Source organism: Amblyraja radiata, chromosome 2 (genome assembly GCF_010909765.2).
Source record: "Amblyraja radiata isolate CabotCenter1 chromosome 2, sAmbRad1.1.pri, whole genome shotgun sequence".
Lineage (NCBI taxonomy): Eukaryota > Metazoa > Chordata > Chondrichthyes > Rajiformes > Rajidae > Amblyraja > Amblyraja radiata.
Genome location: NC_045957.1, coordinates 78,576,322 through 78,597,057, shown reverse-complemented (window position 1 = coordinate 78,597,057; position 20,736 = coordinate 78,576,322). Strand labels below are relative to the sequence as shown.

Here is a 20,736-nt window from a genome sequence, read left to right as displayed (position 1 = left end):
CTTCAAGCATATCTCTGAAAATGCATTATGTTATCACTGAGCCACAAACCTAGATTTCAATTTCCAGCTCGATGACTCATTGACATTATAATTATTGTAAATACAATCGTTTATTTTTTTTACACAATCAGCAAGATGAGGGTAGTTATTATGGTGGGCCTCCACTGTGCTGATTGGCAATCTGTAGTAATCAATTGGAACAAATCTCCGGGTACAGCAGGCAGTGAAGAAAGCTGGAGTATTGTGTGCAGGTTTGATCTCCTATTTTGAGGAAGGACATTCTTGCTATTGAGGGAGTGCAGCGGAGGTTCACGAGGTTAATTCCCGGGATGGCGGGATTGTCAAACGATGAAAGAATGGAGCGACTGGGCTTGTATTCACTGGAAATTAGAAGGATGTGAAGGGATCTTATAGAAACATAAAATTATTAAGAGATTGGACACGCTTGTTGCAGGAAACATGTTCCAGATGTTGGGGGTGTCCAGAACCAGGGGCCACAGTTTAATAATAAGGAGTAGGCCATTTAGAACTGAGATGAGGAAAAACTCTTTTACTAGAGAGTTGCAAATTTGTGGAATTCTCTGCCACAGAAGGCAGTGGAGACCGATTCGCTGGATGCATTCAAAAGAGAGTTAGATGGAGCTCTTAGGGCTTGCGGAATCAAGGGATACGGGCAGAAGGCAGGAAGGGGGTACTGATTGTGGAAGATCAGCCATGATCACATTGAATGGCGGTGCTGACTCGAAGGGCCAAATGGCCTACTCCTACACCTATCGTCTGTATCTATATATCTAAAATTATCAAAAAACCTCCTAAGAGTAGGAGGTTCATTATACGAAAATATAATTCCATGATTAAGTTCTGATAATATGCATTAAATATTTGCATTTAAGCACAATGCACCAATAATATTTTTACAGTTGTTCCAAATATGATTTTTTTTTGTACTGTTCTTTTAGCCTTGGTTTAAAAGTCATTTTGATTTTTAATTTTATATTTGATTTTATGTTTATGGTCTTGGCATTGTGTTTGGCACATACACTGTGGGCTGAATGCGCTGTTCTTGTGGTGTAATGTTTTATGTTCTATGAAAAGAAAATCAGATATTCATGGTCTGTAAAGTGGAAAGTAGGTTGTCAGGTTTGGATTGAGGCCGGCTGTTCGAATTTATGATGGTATTGAGGCAATGGAATAATCATGCCCTGGACTTGGGTCTCGTGTTTGGAAATGCATTGATTAGCTGGAAAGTAGCTGTGAGTAATTCTTAGTGCAACAACCAATGATCTTAGCAATTTCAATGAACTACATATAAAACCAGTAAACTGCCTTTGAGAGACTAATAAAGTACCAACTAGAGTCCCTTCTGCAATCTCTGCAGAAATATGGAAACAATTTCCATGAGTAGTTTGTGCTGCTGCAGAATTTTGAAGAAAAGCAGTTTTTTGTCTCGTAATTTGAGAAGGACGTTCATGCTATTTAGGGAGTGCAGAGTAGGTTCACCAGGTTAATTGATGGGATGGTGGGACTGACATATGATGAATGAATGGATCGACTGGGCTTATATTCTCTGGAATTTAGAAGGATGAGAAGGGGTCTGATAGAAACATAAAATTCTTAAGGGATTGGACAGGCTAGATGCAGGAAAAATGTTCCCAATGTTGGGGGACTCCAGAATCAGGGATCACAGTTTAAGAATAAGCGGTTGGCCATTTAGGACTGCAATGAGGAAACATATTTTCACCCAGAGAGTTGTGAATCTGTTGAATACTTATCTGTCACATAAGACAGTGGAGGCCAATTTACTGGATATATTCAAGAGTTAGACATAGCTCTTAGGGCTAACGGAATCAAGGAATTTGGGGGAGAAAACAGGAACGGGGTACTGAGTTTGGATGATCTTCTTTGGCCCCCTTCGGTCATGGCTGACCATGGGTGTCTCCAGGGTGCTATTCCCTATATGAAGGATGCCTGTGCATGACTTTGTTTAACGTGGGGAGACTGGTGCACAGACAGTCTCCTCATGGTCCTAGACAGATCTGGGTCAGGATCCAGTGGCATGGAGTCCAAGACAACAGAATACCCTTTTCTGCTGCAGCCTTCATCCGCCTTCCCAGCCGTCGTGACGCTCCACAAAGGTCAGCCATCGACCTCCGCCTGTTCCACCGTTGAGGTCTTTGTTGGATTGCTCTTTGTCAGAAACCTTTCCCTTGACTTTAACGCTATGGGTGGCCCTACCAAGAGCATAGCTCCAGACGGCATCGCTCTCAGGATCTCAGGTCCACACAAGCTTCTCCGCCACGACAAGGTGACAATCCACGGATGATCATATTGAATGGCTCGAAGGGCCAAATGGCCTATTCCTGCACCTACTTTCAATGTTTCTATGTAAGCACACATACAATAGCTTAATGAAATTCACCCACTCGTTTGTCTAATTTTTGAACTTTGCCATGGGTGCAAAGCGAATTAGTAACTACTTCCAATCTTCATAAATACAGAGATTAGTGCCAGCATTTCAGTCCGTTTGCTCTGGCTGCCCAGTTTGCAGCCTTTCTGATGGAGTCGAGTCAGTTAAACACTTGTAAATTTGGGGTATTTATGAATTAATCCTATTGTAAATATCCCAGAAAATGAATGTTTAGTTACGTGTAGTCTAGATGAATTATTAATAATGTATCACATCTTAATTACTGTTTAGAAATCCATCTGAGCTTTTTAGAGCTAATTTTATGTATGTCTACAATAATTTCGTCAAACTGGGATTTATTTTGTTTTTCAACGTTTATTTGCGATATTACAGCTTCTACCTAAATCATACATGCATGTTGCAATCTTTAGTTAGCATTGTATAATATTTAAAGTTTTAAATATTTGATGAAAATATGTGTTTTTTTTACCTTCCAGGTTTGCTCTCTGTGACAATCGTTAATTATGATTGACAAACCTGTCGGCTTGAAAACATCACAGCTCCTGGGGTCTCTGATTTATTTGAACAGAGACCCTGTTGAGCTGATAAGTAACAGCATTTGATGCTGCAAAAAGAGAAAGACTGAGAACACTAGTTCCTTGCAAGATCTTCCTTCAAGGTTGGTTACAAGCTTCACCACTGACTGCAAATTCTGGGCCATTAACTGTAAATATTCAAATCAATTTGTTAATACTGACAAACTTCATATCAAATTGCCTTAATACTGAAGTAATCTACATCGCATAATTCAGTGTTCATACTTGTAAGCTACCCATGCAGAATATGAGGCGCTGTTCTTCCACTAAGAACAATGGTATGAACATTGATTTCTCCAAGTTTTAACCTCCCCTAGCTCCCATCTCTGTCCCCCTCCCACCCCAGAATGCACATATATTACCCACCCTCTCCCACTACCTTAGTCACGCTGCTCCTTTGCCCTCTTCCATATGCTCATCTCCCATCCTTGAGTTTTACATTTTCCACTTTCCCCTCTCTCCTGTCCCCTTTACACATATCCTTCTGCCTGTTTTTATATTTTGCACCAACTCTTCTTCCCTTATCTGACACCGTTTTGTCTCATTTTCACCTCTGGCCTTGTTAATACCCAATTACCACTTCCCGGGCTTTGTCCCACCCCCCACCTCTCTTTTCTAGCTTTCTCTGCCCAGCTCCAATCAGTCTGAAGAAGAGTCGGAACTCAAAACATGTCTGTCCATTCACTCCATTGATGTCGCCTGATCTGTTGAGTTCATGCATTTTTTTTTTTCAGCGGAAGGTGCAAGAAGTGCTAAACAGGCATGATTCCATAGAAACTGCTCATTACACTTCACTTCTGAAATGTTGTCCCATTAACTCTTGTAGAAGATGAATTTTTAGTTAAAAGTTGCTGATCACCCCAATATTTAAACTACAAGGTAAATTGAAACAACATTGATCATATAATCAATTTGATCAAGTAACATTCATAGGCCTGTATTAGAAAAGATAAATAACTTTGATAGTTTTGAATATTCTGTTGTTTTCCTTCAGGGTCATTAAAAGAGAACAAAAGTTGAATGTTCCTTCACTTGAAATTGTCAAAGGTTCACCCCAAGTATGTAGTCTTAGAAATTGAGAAATTTAAATGAAATCCACCCCTTGCATGGTTCCTAGACTTTTTAATTAACCAAAATATATGCATTTGGTTTTATTTTTTCTCTGAAAATCGTCAAGCTTCTGAACTCAAGCCAGACATATCTAAATATCCCAAGGGAATGATGTAGTATGATATTAGAGGTGCAAACTTTCAGATGACATGTTAATCTGAGTATTTATTTGTTCTCCTGGGATTATATGAAAGATCCTAAGGCAATATTTGAATGACAAGCAGGGGAGTTATCTCAGGCATCTTGACCGATAGCTATTCCTTTACAATCATCAAGAGTATATTAGGTGTGGAAAAATGATTAAATGCCCACAGTCACATTCTCACTTGCAAGAGATTACAATGAACAAATTGCCTGCTACATTTCCAATTTACAGAGTCATAGTCATAAGGCATGGAAATGGGCCATTTGGCCCAATTTGCCCATGCAGGACAAAATGCTGCATCTACACTTGTCATATCAGCTTGTATTTGGCCCCTATCCCTCTAAACCTTTCCTATCCATGTACCTGTCTAAATGTATTTTAAATGCTGTTATAGTACCTGCCTCAACTACTTCCTCTGGCAGCTCATTCTTTATACCACTACCCTATGTGTGGAAAACTACCCCTCAGGTTCATTTTAAATCTTTCCTCTTCACCTTAAACCTTGATTCCTGTCCTCTAGGTTAAAAAAAATCAGTGCTTTCACCCTATCTATTCCTCTCATGATCTTATACACCTCCATTGGATTACCCCTCAGCCTCCTGCTCTCCAAGGAATATAGTCCTAGCCTGCCCAGACTCTCCCTATAGCTCAAGCCCTCAACTCCTGCCAGCATCTTCGTAAATCTTCTCTGCATTCTTTCCAGCTTAACTAAACTTCAAGAAAAAGCTTCCTTGACAATAAAACACTTTGGGATATCATATTGGTGCAAATGTACAAAACATACAAGTCAAACACATGTGTTTGTTTACTTTAAAGAATTCCAAATGTTAATTTATGAATTTATTGTTTTATTTATCTGTACGATATGGAGTGCTTAGTGTATATTGCTCATTCTCCGCTGCTCTTGAGATTATGGTTATGAGTTGCATTGTTGAACTGTTGCAATCCCTCGGTGAAGTTCAGTGTGGTTAGAGGGGAGTTCCAATATTTAGATTTAGTACAATGAAGGACTAATGATATATTTCCACGTCAGGGTGGTGTGTGACTTGGAGAGAAACATGCAATTGTTGATGGTCCCATGTCCCTGAAGCTCTTGTCCTAGGTGGTGGAGGACATGTATCGGAGTAACCTGCAGTGTTTCTGCAGATGGTACAAAATACAGTCATAGTGTGCTAGCATTGGAGAGGCTGAGGGTTTAAAGTGAATGTTTTACTTTTCATTCATGGTGACAATCTACGCAAATGATCTGGCTTTTTCCTTCCACAACGATCAAAATGCAGATTCAAATTATGAACAGAATAATTTACACATTTAGTAGCTATAAATGGAAAGAGAAATCAGCTATTCAGACCCTTAAATCCATTCCACCATTCAGTTTAAACACGCCTGATCTTTGACCACAATCTATGATTCCCCATGAATCTTAATGACTTTATTATCGTAAGGTTTAACAGCCTAGATTAATTAATGGCCAAGTATTAATTGCTTCTTACTGAAGAGTGTTCTGCATGTAAAAGTGTTTCATGACTGCACATTTACATGAGAAATAAGGACAACAGACATGATGTACACCTCAAACTCTAAATTAAATCTTTAGCTGGACAGAGTATTAGGTCAAATTGAAATGGTTTTGGCTGGTCACCCAGACTCAGCACCAGCAGAGTTTGCCATTCACATTTGCCTGGGTCTAACACAGAGAAGGAATTAGATAAATTGCCACTACTGTAAGTTGGGAGACGAGGTATTATAGGGCTTCAGTAGCAACCTAGACTAAGGACACGTCTGGGTGATGTAAAGTGTGTGGCAGTTTAAGTTGTAAGCAGGATCCTGAAAGGTTTCGAGGCGATGGAGTTTCAAGGGCTAAGTGAATGGGGAATGACATGGCAGAAGGTTAAAAAGTGGAAAAGGTTAACTCATCCACATTGGGTGTGAAAATAGAAATTTAGAGATTTGTTTAAAATGCTGAGAGATTGAAAATGATTGATATTCAGATGGCCCTAGAAGTCCTTGTACACAAATCACTGAACATTGAGGCTCCTTTGGGTATTTAGATTTTCTCTCACATCCCAAATTCTGGTAGGTTATTTGTTCCGAGTTTAGTATAGCTTAGTTGTGTTTAGAGATACAGAGCGGAAACAGGCCCTTCGTCCCACCGAGTCTGCGTCAACCAGCGATCCCCGCACATTAACACATGCCTACACACACTAGGGACAATTTACAATTATACCGAGCCAATTAACCTACAAATCTGTACGTCTTTGAAGTGTGGGAGGAAACCAAAGATCTTGGAGAAAATTCAGGCAGGTCATGGGGAGAACGTACAAACTCTGTACAGACAGTACCCGTAGTCAAGATCAAAGCTGGGTCTCTGGTACTGTGAGGCAGTAACTCTCCCACTGTGCCACCGTGCCACCCAATGGGTTTGTAGTTAAATGGCAGAATTGGGAAGGAGGGCAGGGTTGCAAATTGGAGGAACAGCTGAGGGTAATGTGGAGAAAATAAAATGGGATTAGTGTTGTATTAGTAGAAATGTGTGCTTGATAGTTGGCATGGATTTGGTGGCCTGCAGAGCCTGTTTTATGTGCTTGGCCGATCTCTGATACCTTTCTCCTCTTTTAAAATCTTTCTGTCTCCATCACAGGGAACAGACTATTGGCTGATATCGACGTTAAACTCACGGACTACTACCATTATATTGACTACACCCCCTCCAACCCTGTATCTTGCAAAGATGTTATACAAGAATTTTGCCAGAACAGTCTGTGACCCGTAGCGCTGTGGCCATAGCCCATAGCGCAGCAGCCCGTAGCGCTATATTTAGAACCCATAGCGCTGCAGCTTACTGCACTTTAAAAAAATTCAGCGCTCTGTTTTAACCTTTGCGCGCCAAACCGACAGCGCTGCGTGTACTTTGTGTACTAGTCATGTCTCTACTATTTATTTCATTCCCCTTACATGTTTTTCCTCTACATGCTCAATTTTTGTAAGGTGTCCTTGAGACTCTTGAAAGGCGCCCATAAATAAAATCTATTATTATTATTATTATTATTATTATTATCTTTACATGCCAAGTCTGTAGCGCTGTGTGTATCGATTTGTGCTCCAACTCTGTAGCACTGTATTTTGCTTTATGCGCCAGTCTGCAGCTGAGAGCGCTGTGTCCCCAAAGGGTGGGGGGTGTGGCCTCGCTAGGATGCAGTTCCCTGCCATTGGTTAAAGTTTCAATTTGGGAGCAGCGCTATTGGCCAGGACTTACCGGCGTTATTTCAACAGCTGATTTCTTAGCTGTATAAAAGCAGGCGCAAGTAAGCCATAAGTTAGTTCATATATGCAAGGGGTTCACCGACTGGCTGAGTCGCGATCAGCACCACATACGGAGGCAGGGAAGAAAGGTGTGCTGCTGTAAACCGGACCCCGCACATACCAAGACAAGTATTGTTTTTGTTCTCTCTTGCTAATAAAAATGATTTGTAACTAAACAGATGAGTGAGCCTGTTCTAGAGACAGATTCTTGAACCTGTTCCCTTGTTAGAAAATACACTATCCCTGACTCTCAATTTCCCCATCACCATAGCATCTGCTCCCAAGATTAAGCTTTCTGTTCTCTCTTTTTAGTAAATATGGTGCCACCTCGGCTGCTGTAGATGGATATAGACAATAGACAATAGACAATAGACAATAGACAATAGACAATAGACAATAGACAATAGGTGCAGGAGTAGCCATTCGGCTCTTCGAGCCAGCACCGCCATTCAATGTGATCATGGCTGATCATCCACAATCAGTAACTCGTTCCTGCCTTCTCCCCATACCCCCTGACTCCGCTATCTTTAAGAGCCCTATCTAGCTCTCTCTTAAAAATACCCAGAGAACTGGCCTCCACCGCCCTCTGAGGCAGAGAATTCCACAGACTCACAACTCTCTGTGTGAAAAAGTGTTTCCTCATCTCTGTTCTAAATGACTTACCCCTCATTCAAACTGTGACCCCTGGTTCTGGACTCCCCCAACATCGGGAACATGCTTCCTGCCTCTAGCGTGTCCATAACCTTAATAACCTTGTATGTTCTGTGACACACCCTCTCATCCTTCTAAATTCCAGAGTATACAAGCCCAGCCGCTCTATTCTCTCAGCACATTACAGTCCCGCCATCCCGAGAATTAACCTTGTGAACCTACGCTGCACTCCCTCAAGAGCAAGAAAGTCCTCCCTCAAATTTGGAGACAAAAACTGCTCACAATACTCCAGGTGTGGTCTCACTAGGGCCCCGAACTACTGCAGAAGGACCTCTTTGCTCTTATGCTCAACTCCTCTTGTTATGAAGGCCAACATGTAATTTGCTTTCTTCACAGCCTGCTGTACCTGCATGCTTACTTTAATTGTCTGATGAACAAGGACCCCAAGATCTTGTTGTATTTCCCCTTTTCCCAACTTGACACCATTTAGATAATAATCTGCCTTCCTGTTTTTGCTACCAAAGTGGATAACGTCACATTTATCCACATTAAAGTGCATCTGCCATGCATCTGCCCACTCACCCAACCTGTCCAAGTCACCCTGCATTCTCATAGCTTCCTCCTCACAGTTCACACTGCCACCCACCATTGTGTCATCTGCAAATTTTCTAAGGTTACTTTGAATCCCTTCAACCAAATCATTGATGTATATTGTAAATAGCTGCGGTCCCAGCATCGAACCTTGCGGTACCCCACTAGTCACTGTCTGCCGTTCTGAAAGGGACCCGTTAATCCCTACTCTTTGTTTCCTGTCTGCCAACCAATTTTCTATCCATGTCAGCACTCTACCCCCCAATACAATGTGCCCTAATTTTGCCCACTAATCTCCTATGTGGGATCTTATCGAATGCTTTCTGAAAGTCTGGTTACATTACATCCACTGGCTCTCCCTTGTCCATTTTTCTAGTTGCACCCTCCAGAAGATTAGTCAAGCATGATTTCCCCTTCGTATATCCATGCTGACTCGGACCAATCCTGTTACTGCTATCCAAATGTGCCAATATTTCATCTTTTATGATTGAGTCCAGCATCTTCCCCACCACCGATGTCAGGCTAACAGGTCTATAATTCCCTGTTTTCTCTCCCCCGCCTTTCTTAAAAAGTGGGATAACGTTAGCTACCCTCCAATCCACAGGAACTGATCCTGAGTCCATAGAACATTGGGAAATGATCACTAATGCGTCCACGATTTCTAGAGCCACTTCCTTAAGTTCCCTGGGAATGGAGACCATCAGGCCCAGGGGATTTATCAGCCTTCAGTCCCATGAGTCAACCCAATACCATTTCCTGCCTAATGTAGATTTCCTTCAGTTCCTCCGTCACCCCAGATCCTCTGGCCACTAGTACATCAGGAAGATTGTTTTGTGTCCTCCTTAGTGAAGACGGATCCAAAGTATCTGTTCAACTCATCTGCCATTCCCTTGTTCCCCATAATAAATTCACCCTTTTACTGCTGAACTTCCTATAACTTCAAGGCTTCCTCACACGCAGGTAGCTGAACATCAATGTTTCTCCTAACAAACAGCGCCGTTTGTCGATCCAACTTCTAAATACTGATGTAAATAATGCCAAAAAAACAACTGGAAGTAAGTGCCAATGATTCTGCAGCAACAGGTCAAAGTGCTAAGCAACCTAGATGTGGAGAGGATAGGGGAGTCTAAGACTAAAGGTCATAGCTTCAGAATTGAAGGATGTTCCTTTAGGAAGGAGATGAGGAGGGATTTATTTAGTCGGTGAACCTGTGGAATTCGTTGCCGCAGAAGGCTGTGGAGGACGTCAATGGATACTTTTCAGGCAGAGATAGATACATTCTTGATTGGTATGGGTGTCAGGGGTTATGGGGAGAAGGCAGAAGAATAGGCTTAGGAGGGAGAGATAGATTAGCCATGATTGAATGGCAGAGTAGATTTGATAGCCTAATTCTGCTCCTATCACTTATGACGTTATGACCATTGGAACTGATTCTTGTCATGTCACCTCAGGCATATCACAAGGTGGTCTGAAACACACTGGTTTCTGAATGTTAAAGACTAAGTTACAGTCAAGAGATAGCTGCAGGCATGTCTGTCAGGTCTGATCTCATTCTCTGACAAAAGTGAAAAATAATTTTATCCTGCACAAAGCCACAACAGAAGCGAATAGTACAAAATGTTACCAGCAACAATGAATTCAAAACCTCCAGCTCTGTGTCAGACTGAACAGTGGCTCAATGCTTCTACGTACTTTTCAATTCTTATGGATGATTTTGGTGTCAGAATATTGGTTTTACTGATGAGGAAATCACAAAGAAGAACAATTTTCTTTCTCAGTTTTGTGAGCACTTTCTTTGTAAAATTATAAACATAGACTATACATTAACTGATCAAATGATGATTTGCTTGAATTAGATTTATGAATCGTCAAGTGGTGAATGTTCATTTCAAGGTCTTGAGAGATTACACCTCAACAAAGGGACATTTATCATTTATCTCCTGTGCTGACATAGAGATTTGGGGCAGCACAGTCTCGGAATTACTGCGTTACAGCGCCAGAGAGCCGGGTTCGATCATGGCCACGGGTGCTGTCTGCATGGGGTTTGTATGTTCTCCGTGTGACCGTGTGGGTTTTCTCTGGGTACTCCGGTTTCCTCCCACACTCCAAAAGACATACAGGTTTGTAAGATAATTGGATTTGGTTAAGAAAATAAAATTGTCCACAGTGTATAGGATAGTATTAGTGTACGGGATGATCGCTGGCCTCGGTGGGCTGAAGGGCCTGTTTCTCTAAAGTATAAAGTCTAAAGATTAGTTAGAGGTTAGGTGTTAGAATCCCTTCATTGCTGAAGAGGGTCAAGGAGATGGTGGGAGAGGGCATATGCATCTGCACTGAAAATGAGAGTGGAATTTGCATCTTTGGTTTACAATCATTAATTTTAATGTAGGCAACTGTGACTTGCCTCATACCTTGAAGTGCACTGCTGATAAACTGGTTAGTAGAGCGGCAGTATTGTGTGTGGATAACTCCACATCAAGCTGGAGTTTGATCAGACAAGATAGACTGCTCAGTCCAAGCTAACACTTTTAAAGAGCAGATGAACTGTAGCTGGTGATGGCATCAGAGCAGGGAGCTAATCTTATCCGGGGAACACTGAAGAATGGTGTATCACAATAAAGTGTGTTTTATGTAGCTTTTGGATGCCTGGTGTCAGAGATAAGAGGAAAATGTATTGGTTTCATTCATTTATGTGATGTGGCTTGCTGCAAATGCAGATCTAGTGGAATTCAAAGTAACCAGTTAAAATCGACATGGCTTTGGGAAAGAGATATTGTGTTTGACTGATTTACTGCAGACCTGCAAAGAGTGAACTCTCTCCTTGTTCTGACATAGGGCTGAATTAAGCATGGCAGTTGCAGACAATGTACTTTTGGTGATGGGCACCCTGCTTCATGGGAAAGCTTGTTGTCCAAGCAGTGTTCTCTCTGCTGCTTATCTCTGTCTAGCAATCAAGCTGAGAAGATGGTGTTAATCAGCAAATCAACCATGACCTAATTAAAGACCAATGCAAGTACATGGGGTGAATGGTTTACCCTCATTCCTATATTCCTTCCTGTGTTAACAATAACACATGTTGCATTCATTTCACTTGGCACCCTTATATACATCAGAATCTGTCAAAATCAGTATCAGTTCTCCAACTGGCTAAGTATTCACAGCCTTGAAATAAATGAGTTTGTAATGTCCACTGTTTAGTTTAGTTTAGTTTAGAGACACAGCATGGAAACAATAGACAATAGACAATAGGTGCAGCAATAGAAGACAGGAACGGGGTACTGATTGGGGATGATCAGCCATGATCACATTGAATGTGCTGTCTCTATGATCACATTGAATGGCCTACAAGGGCCATTCGGCTCTTCGAGCCAGCACCGCCATTCAATGTGATCATGGCTGATCATCCCCAATCAGTACCCCGTTCCTGCCTTCTCCCCATATCCTCTAACTCCGCTATCTTTAAGAGCCCTATTTAGCACTCTCTTAAAAGTATCCAGAGAACCAGCCTCCACCTCCCTCTGAGGCAGATAATTTCACAGAATCACAACTCTCTGTGTGAAAAATTGTTTCCTCATCTCCATTCTAAATGGCTTACTCCTTATTCTTAAACAGTGGTTCCTGTTTCTGGACTACCCCAACATCGGGAACATGTTTCCTGCCTCTAGCGTGTCCAAACCCTTAATAAACTTATATGTTTCAATAAGATCTCCTCTCATCCTTCTAAACTCTGTACAAGCCCAGCCGCTCCATTCTCTCAGCAAATGACAGTCCCGCCATCCCGGGAATTAACCTTGTAAACCTACGCTACACTTCCACAATAACAATAATGTCCTTCCTCAAATTCAGGGACCAAAACTGCACACTGTAGGCGGTGCGACTGATGTTGCAGCAGCCTCTGCAGTACGTCTGTCTTTTTAAAAAAAATGTTGTCCCATTGAGTGTATAGTTTGTAGAGGTTTATATATTGTTTTTAACTGTGTATATGTGGGGGGGTGGTGGGGGAAACTTTTAGATCTCTTCCCTGTACGGGGGACCTGACCTTTCCCCTGTCTGGTCTCCATTGTCGTTGGGGCCTAGCACCATGCAGCAGCCTCCAGCCGGAATGACCTGGGGGCTCCAGTCACGGAGCCTGCAGATTCACCATTGTGGAGCTGGCCGACTTCGGAGCGTGGAGAGCTGTAGTGGCGCGCTGCTGCGGCCTGACTCCGGAACTCGGAGGCTCCAGCCGCAGGCCCGGTGGATGGGACATCTGGAGCTCGCGGGTCCCTGGTGGGGGACTGCTTTTCGGATCTCCCGCAATGGTAACTTCTCCCGTCCGAGTTGCGGGACTGAGGGTGACCCGGAGCGGGGCCTTGCATCGCCCGGCAAGGCCTTAAACGGCTGCGGGACTTGCCATCGCCCGCTGGGGGCTCCAACATCGGGAGAAGAATAAGGAACAGGGGAGAGACAAGACTTTGCCTTCCATCACAGTGAGGAGGTGTTTGGAGATTTGCTGTGATGGATGTTTATGTAAATTGTGTTAATTGTGTCTTGTTTTTTTTTTCTTGTTTGTATGACTGCAGAAACATAATCTCGTTTGAACTTAGGTTCAAATGGCATAATAAAATATCTTGTATCTTGTACACAATACTCCAGGTGTGGTCTCACTAGGGCCCTATACAACTGCAGAAGGACCTCTTTGCTCCTATACACAACTCCTCTGGTTATGAAGGCCAACATGCCATTCGCTTTCTTCACTGCCTGCTGTACCTGCATGCATACTTTCATTGACTGATGAACAAGGACCCCCAGATCCTGTTGTACTTCCCCTTTTCCCAACTTGACACCATTTAGATAAAAATCTGCCTTCCTGTTAGCTCAAGTTTAGTTTAGTTTTAGGGAACATAAGCCAAGTGTAACCTGACTTCACAAATCATAGAAAATAGGTGCAGGAGGAGGCCATTCAGCCCTTGGAGCCAGCACTGCCATTCATTGTGATCATGGCTGAATATCCCCAATCAATAACCCGTGCCTGCTTTCTCCCTATATCCCTTGATTCCACTAGCCCCTAGAGCTCTATCTAACTCTCTCTTAAATCCATCCAGTGATTTGGCCTCCACTGCCCTCTGTGGCAGGGAATTCCACAAATTGGCAGGGAATTCCACAAATACTGAGTTTCCTAAGACAATAGTGATGCGACTAAATTTCAAAAACAAAGTTCAATGGTAACATGTTATGTATTTATTGCAAAAAACAGAGGATGTTTCTATTCTATGGAGTCATGGACAACCCTAACATTTGCAGAGGATTACTCAGATACCATTGTCCATTGGGTTATTTTTTGTTCTGCACTGGCGTCTTGAGAAGGTTTGAGTTTAACACCTCAGTAAAAAAATGCCTCTATTTTTGTGTGAAAACTGCAGCTACACAATATACTAATGACTGAAAGGAATACAAAGGCACCGAAATGAAATCTCCAATCATTAAAAACTCTTGCCTTCTAGTGTGCTGATTTTGCTTGAGACACAAACCTAACTCCTTGGAAATAAATAAAAGCTGCAGATCACCATGGTGAATTCAGACCACAGACAATCATAATCCTAATAATCATAATCATACTTTATTAGCCAAGTATGTTTTGCAACTGTTGTAAGGCAAATGAAACTTTCACTACTCGTAATTTACTTAACTTTATTTAAGCTTTAAGCAACTTATTTCTTTAATACATAAACTCAGAAACGTCTGGCAAAGATGGCTGAATCCGCAGGCTTTCCCGCCCGAAATACTTCGCACATGTGCACACTCTGGAAAACTCCTGCACATGCGCACACTGCAGAAGAGCCCCGCACATTCGCACATGCGCCCACTTCATTCTCCCCCTCCTATTTATAAGTTGAGACGGTCAGGAAGTTTAATACGTCTTGATGACCGTCGCAACACTGGAGCTTCAGGAGATAATGCTGTTTCAATAGCTGGTGGTAGATATATTGCTTGGTCATCAACTTCACTCATATTGATATTTAGATATACAATTTTAGAATTTCTTATAGTAGTTTCTATAGGGGATGCTGGAAGAGTTGGAGGAAGTTCTCGATTAGTATTATCATGAAGTGACGGAGCTGCTTCAATAATTGCTGTAGCTTCCTTTTCGACGGGTGGGTAGTGCAATTCACTACCTTGGAGAGTATGAGACATGAAAGCCACTGGTCGTCCTCCTTGATTTAATGTTGCCGATACTGCTAAATCAGAGGCATCACATTCAACAACAAAGGGGAGATCCTCGTCGATGGTGTGTAATGTTGCAGATTCCAATTGTTTCTTTAAAGAAGTAAAGGCACCAATTGCCAAGTCAAGGGGGAAGGATTTTGCTCTTCCAATCAATGGTTGAATTTTGTCAGAAAAATTTGGTATCCATTTAGCATAATATGCAAACATCCCAAGAACCCTTCGTAGAGAGTTTAATGCAGCTGGAATAGATATCTCTTGGAATGGGCAGAATCTTTCTGGATCAGGCTTGATTATATCATTTCCAATCCAATAGCCAAGAATATTTAATTGATGACACTGATGTTATTGACTTAGCCTCATTTAATGTTAGATTTTTAGAATGTACAACATTTAAAAACCATTGTACATTTTCATCATGTCCTGCTTGGTCTTTTCCTGCAATAGTTATATTATCAAGATAAGGGAAAGTATCTTTAAGGTTTTCCTGTTCAACAAGTTTGTCCATCTCTCTCTGAAAAACAGCCACGCCATTAGTTACACCAAAAGGAACTCTGCAGTAGTGAAATAATTTCCCATTTGCTTCAAACGCAGTGTATTTCTTCTCTGATTCCTTCAAAGGAATTTGGTAGTAAGCACTTTTTAAGTCAAAAGTAGAGAATGTCTTATACTTAGCTAATGTATTGATAATCTCTTCTATTCGAGGTAATGGATATGCATCAAGCTCCGTGAACTGGTTTATAGTTTGAGAGTAATCAATGCAGAGTCTCTTTCTATGTCTCTCCAAGGGGTCCTTAACCACGACAACTTGTGCCCTCCAAGGGGAAGAGCTGGGTTCTATAATCCCTTCTTGTAAAAGATTAGATACTTCTGTGTTGATAAAGTTCCTATCATCTTTACTAAAATGTCTTGATTTTGTAGCAATTGGCTTGCACTTGGAGGATAAATTAGTGAATAATTAAGGACATTCAACAGATGCAGCAGAAAAACCACACAATACTGGTGGCTTTGACAATACAAGATCAGGCATAGTTCCTTCATACATTATTTGAAGTGATCTGTGCAGTTTTTGAAAATCCTGACCTAGAATTATATCGCTACACAAATTTTTCAAAATATCAAGACATACAGATTTATTGCTAGTTTTGTTCAGAATAAAGTCTACAATACAAGATCCTATAATTTGTGTTTTGAGAGTTGTCAGAGCCATCGAGATTTCTCTATTTGAAGGAATTATAGTTAAATTTAGTCGAGACACAACTTGTTCACTTATAAAACTTTCTGAACTGCCAGAATCAAGTAGTACATTAAGTGTATGGCCATTAAGGATACCGTTGTAGCTGCATGAGACAAGCTCTGAGTAAATGCAGATGTAATTGCATATAAAGAAGGCATATACATGGCAGCAGTCACAATTTTAGTAGTTGCTTTGGACTTGCATACTCTAAAATAATGTCCCTTCTTGCCACAACTATTACAAGTTGCTTCTTGAGCAGGGCATCTCCCTCTCTTATGAATATTACCCCCGCAACAGCTCCTTTTTGAATAATTATATGCTGCAGCAAGGGCACCTTTATCAGTAGAAATTGTTTCAGTTTGCTCCATATTAGTACTTGGGTGAAAGTCTTTTGTAGTAGTTGCAGCAGAATACACATTAGATGAGCCATAAGCATCTGAATGTTTCTGAGCCAAGTCTAAAGAGTAAGCTTGATTGAAAGCTGACTGAAAATCCAAGGTGTTGTGTTCTAATAGTCTCTGTCGTATTAAAGGCGATGCCAAACCATTGCTAAAAGAGTCTCGAATAACTTCCTGTTGATATTGATCAGCCGTAACTGCTTTGAAGGCACAGTCTTTAGTAAGTCTTTCAAGTTTGTGTAAAAATTCATCATGTGACTCACCAGGTTTTTGTTTCCGAGTAGCAAGGAGGTGTCGAGCGAATATCACGTTGGGTGTCTTAACGAAGAGTCTGCTTAGTACATCAATAGCAGAATCATAAGTTGTACATTCCTCTATGTAATCATATACATCAGAAGAGACGAAGCTTATTAATGTCTTGAGTCTGTCTGGTGCATCATTGCCACACTCATCAAAGAAGTTATTTAATATACAAAGCCAGTGCTTCCAATTCTTTTCAGCAGCAGGTGAGTTGGGATCCAGATCCAAGCGTTGTGGTTTCAATAGTTTCTCCATTCCAAGTCAGACTGTTTGACTTCTAAGATAAGTTGCTTAAATTGTTGTGAGGCAAATGAAACTTTCACTACTCATAATTTACTTAACTTTATTTAAGCTTTAAGCAACTTATTTCTTTAATACATAAACTCAGAAACGTCTGGCAAACATGGCTGATTCCGCAGGCTTTCCCGCCTGAAATACTTCGCACATGCGCACACTCGGGAAAAGTCCTGCACATGCGCACACTCTAGAAGAGCCCCGCACATTCGCACATGCGCCCACTTCAGCAACATACGAGGAATTTGATTTGCCATACAAATAAAAAGCAACAGAACACACAAAAGACATTTGAACATAAACATCCACCACAGTGACTCCTCCACATTCCTCACTGTGATGGAAGGCGAAAAAAAGTTCAATCTCTTCCCTTCTTTGTCCTCCAGCGGTCGGGGGCCTCTAACCTTCCGTTGACAGGACAATCTTACTCCCGTAGCTGGTGGTGGGCCTCCTCCTCGGGGCGATTAAGCTCCTGCATCGGGGGAGAATCTCAGCTCTCTCGCACCGGGCGATTTACCTCCAGTCGGGGCTAGTCGAACATCGTGCGCTTTTGGAGCTTCCTGACTCAGTCTCTCCCGAGACTGCGAGCTCCTTGATGTTAAAATCCACAGGCCGCGCTTGGAGCGCCGATCCCAGGCAACGAATCGGCTCTGATGGTAAGTCCATGCCCTGCGGTGGGGCACAAAGTCAGTCCCGAGCAAGGCCTCCAGCTCCACGATGTTAGACCGGAGATATGACCCGGAAAACAATCGCATCTCCGGCAAGGTAAGAGATTGAAAAAATGTTTCCCCCGAACCCCCCCCCCCCCCCCCCCCCCACATAAAACGAACCGGAGAACATTAATACAAACTTTCAAACACACTAAAAACAACAAAAAGACGAAAAGGACAGTCTGAAGGCAAGACTACCATTGACGGGCCTCCCATGGTACATTTGTTGTACTAAATTAGATCAGCTTCATGAAATAACTTGCAAAGGTAGAAGAATTAGCGTTTCTAGAATGATTTTACTTATTTCTGGTCAATCTAACTAGTTTACAATCAACAATGTATCTTTGTTCTGGGGAATGACAGCACAGAAGCAGGTCCTTTGACACAATGAGTCCATGTCGATCACCAAGCACCAATTTTATTCGCTCTACATTCCTGTCAACTCCCACCACACACTACCAACTCATCTATGTACTAAAGACAAATTGCAGTAGCTAAGTAACATACCAACCTACACATTGTTAGGATGTGGGAGGAAACCAGAGCAATTGGAGGAATCGTAGGGGGAACATGCAAATTCCACACGGACAGGCTTGGTGGTCAGGATTGCCGGACTGCTGGAGCTGCTGAGGAAGTAGCAAGACTAGCTGTGCTGCTGTGCCACACAAAAAAATCATGATGGTATTGCAGGAAATATAACAACTGATATGCATACAGCAAAGTTTGATAATGACCAGTTACGTTATGTTAGTGATGACGGGTGTAGGGTTAAATCTTGTCGTGGACACCTGTGGTTAACTGTGCTGCTCTGTGTCTCATGGCATGTCCACATCCAACTGTTCTGGGCCAGCGTGATCTCAGTTTTACATTTAATTCAAAATAAGTCACATCCGCGAATATAGCATCCTTTGGTATCCCACTGTTAGTGTCATTCTACATTTTACGCTCAAGTCTCTGGAGTTATACTTAACCTCGCAATCGAGTGACTCACAGACAATACACTGTTATTCAATGACACTTAAAAGAGAAATACTACAAAATTAATCAATTTTCAATGGGGTTATTTACCTGTTTTGGGATCCACAGAAAAGTACGGCTGCCCCTGCAGGATACTGTACACCACTCTTGCACTGTTGCCATATGTAGGATCATCAGCATCTGTAGCTGTTATCTGAATCACAAAGGAACCTGAGAAAACAGTTCAATATTGCCACTGATTAATTCATGATTACATGATGCTTCGGAACTTGAGAATACTTTCCCCATTAACTGTAAACAAAGAAAAACTTGCAGGCATTCTGAATTAAATTAGTTTTCATTCCATATCTGTATTATGTTATGTTGTGGATAATTTGGCACGGTAATGGGCGGGAGTTATAAAACACTGCATTCCAAACAAGGATTGGAGACAATCAAATTGAACTGTTTTAATTTAAATAATATTTTAAATATTTATTTCCCCAGGTGGAAATGTCCAACACTCTAGGGCAAAGCTATGACGTGAGAGGGGGAAACTATAATGGCGATGTGCATGGTACATTTTATTTACACAGCGAGTGGTGGGGGCCTGGAACGCATTACTAGGGGTGGCGGTGGAGGCAGATATGATAGAGTCCTTTTAGAGGCTTTAGGATAGGCACACAAAAATGCAGAGAATAGGGGGATATGGATCATGTACAGGGAGATGAGATTATTTTAACTTGGCATCATGTTCAGCACAAACATTGTGGGCTGAAGAGGCCGTTCCTGTGATGAACTGGTCTATGTGTTCTATCAAAATTGTATAGAAACAGAGAGAAAAAGATCACAAGAAACAATTCTTCTCAGCCAAACGTAGTATCGCGTTAGACAGAAGCAGAGTAATATTGAGAGTTTATTCAATGAACATTAATGACCAATACTGTTTTCTGTTAAGCAGCTGATGCCCATCGAACCATGGCTAACACCCAAATGATTGACAGCTTGTTCCGAATGGGTAGACTCTACAAGTTCACATTTCATTCTGAGAGAGATGTTCCAGTTCTAAATTGCCGAAAAGGTGAGCACCGATATCTAAGCTGAGACTCCAGAAAGCACTGATGAAGTGTTGTGCTGTCAGAGAATCTATATTTTAATTTTGATGCTAAATCAGAGTTCTCGATGCATTTGGTGATTTTAATCTTTCCTATTTAATCTGTTTAGGCCTCCAATAATTTAAAACAATAGACAATAGACAATAGGTGCAGGAGTAGGCCATTCGGCCCTTTGAGCCAGCACCGCCATTCACTGTGATCATGGCTGATCATCCACAATAAGTACCACGTTCCTGCTTTCTCCCCATATCCCCTGACTCTGCTATCTTTAAGAACACCAGAACACAGTCTATCTTCAGCCTCTCTTTTCTTCTCCAAAGAAAACAACCCAGCCTATCCACCCTTTCCTCAATCTCAAACATTTTCCAATTCTGGGAACATCCTCACAAATCTAATTTTCACCAACATGCAAATGTTGCATTTACAGTCATGTAAGGTCCAGAACAATACACAACATTTAAGCTCTGACCAAACTTATGCTGCACACAGTTGTGCATAACATTTCCGCATTTATATTCTGGGCATTGATGAGTAAAAACAAGTATCTCACTGCCTTATTGGCTGCCATTGATCCGTCCCTCCATCTGTAAGGATTTGTATGGATACATTCCAGGGTTCCTCTCTTTCTTGATATTTCTCACTATAATTTCGCTATTATTTTCCTTTGTGGTTTGCACTTCCTAAACTGCATTTACTCACACTTCTCTCCCACCATAAA

At 41.7% G+C, this 20,736-nt stretch overlaps 1 protein-coding gene across 3 annotated transcripts in view; it reads right to left on the bottom strand.

Moving 5' to 3' along the window:
• Positions 1-20,736, bottom strand: part of LOC116990921 (cadherin-12-like) — an 878,073-nt gene that overhangs the window by 192,150 nt on the left and 665,187 nt on the right. For all 3 annotated transcript variants that reach the window (XM_033049096.1, XM_033049088.1, XM_033049079.1), the window contains one exon: positions 19,015-19,134. In XM_033049096.1, coding sequence (XP_032904987.1) covers positions 19,015-19,134 — 120 coding nt within the window. The remainder of the gene's footprint in view (positions 1-19,014; positions 19,135-20,736) is intronic.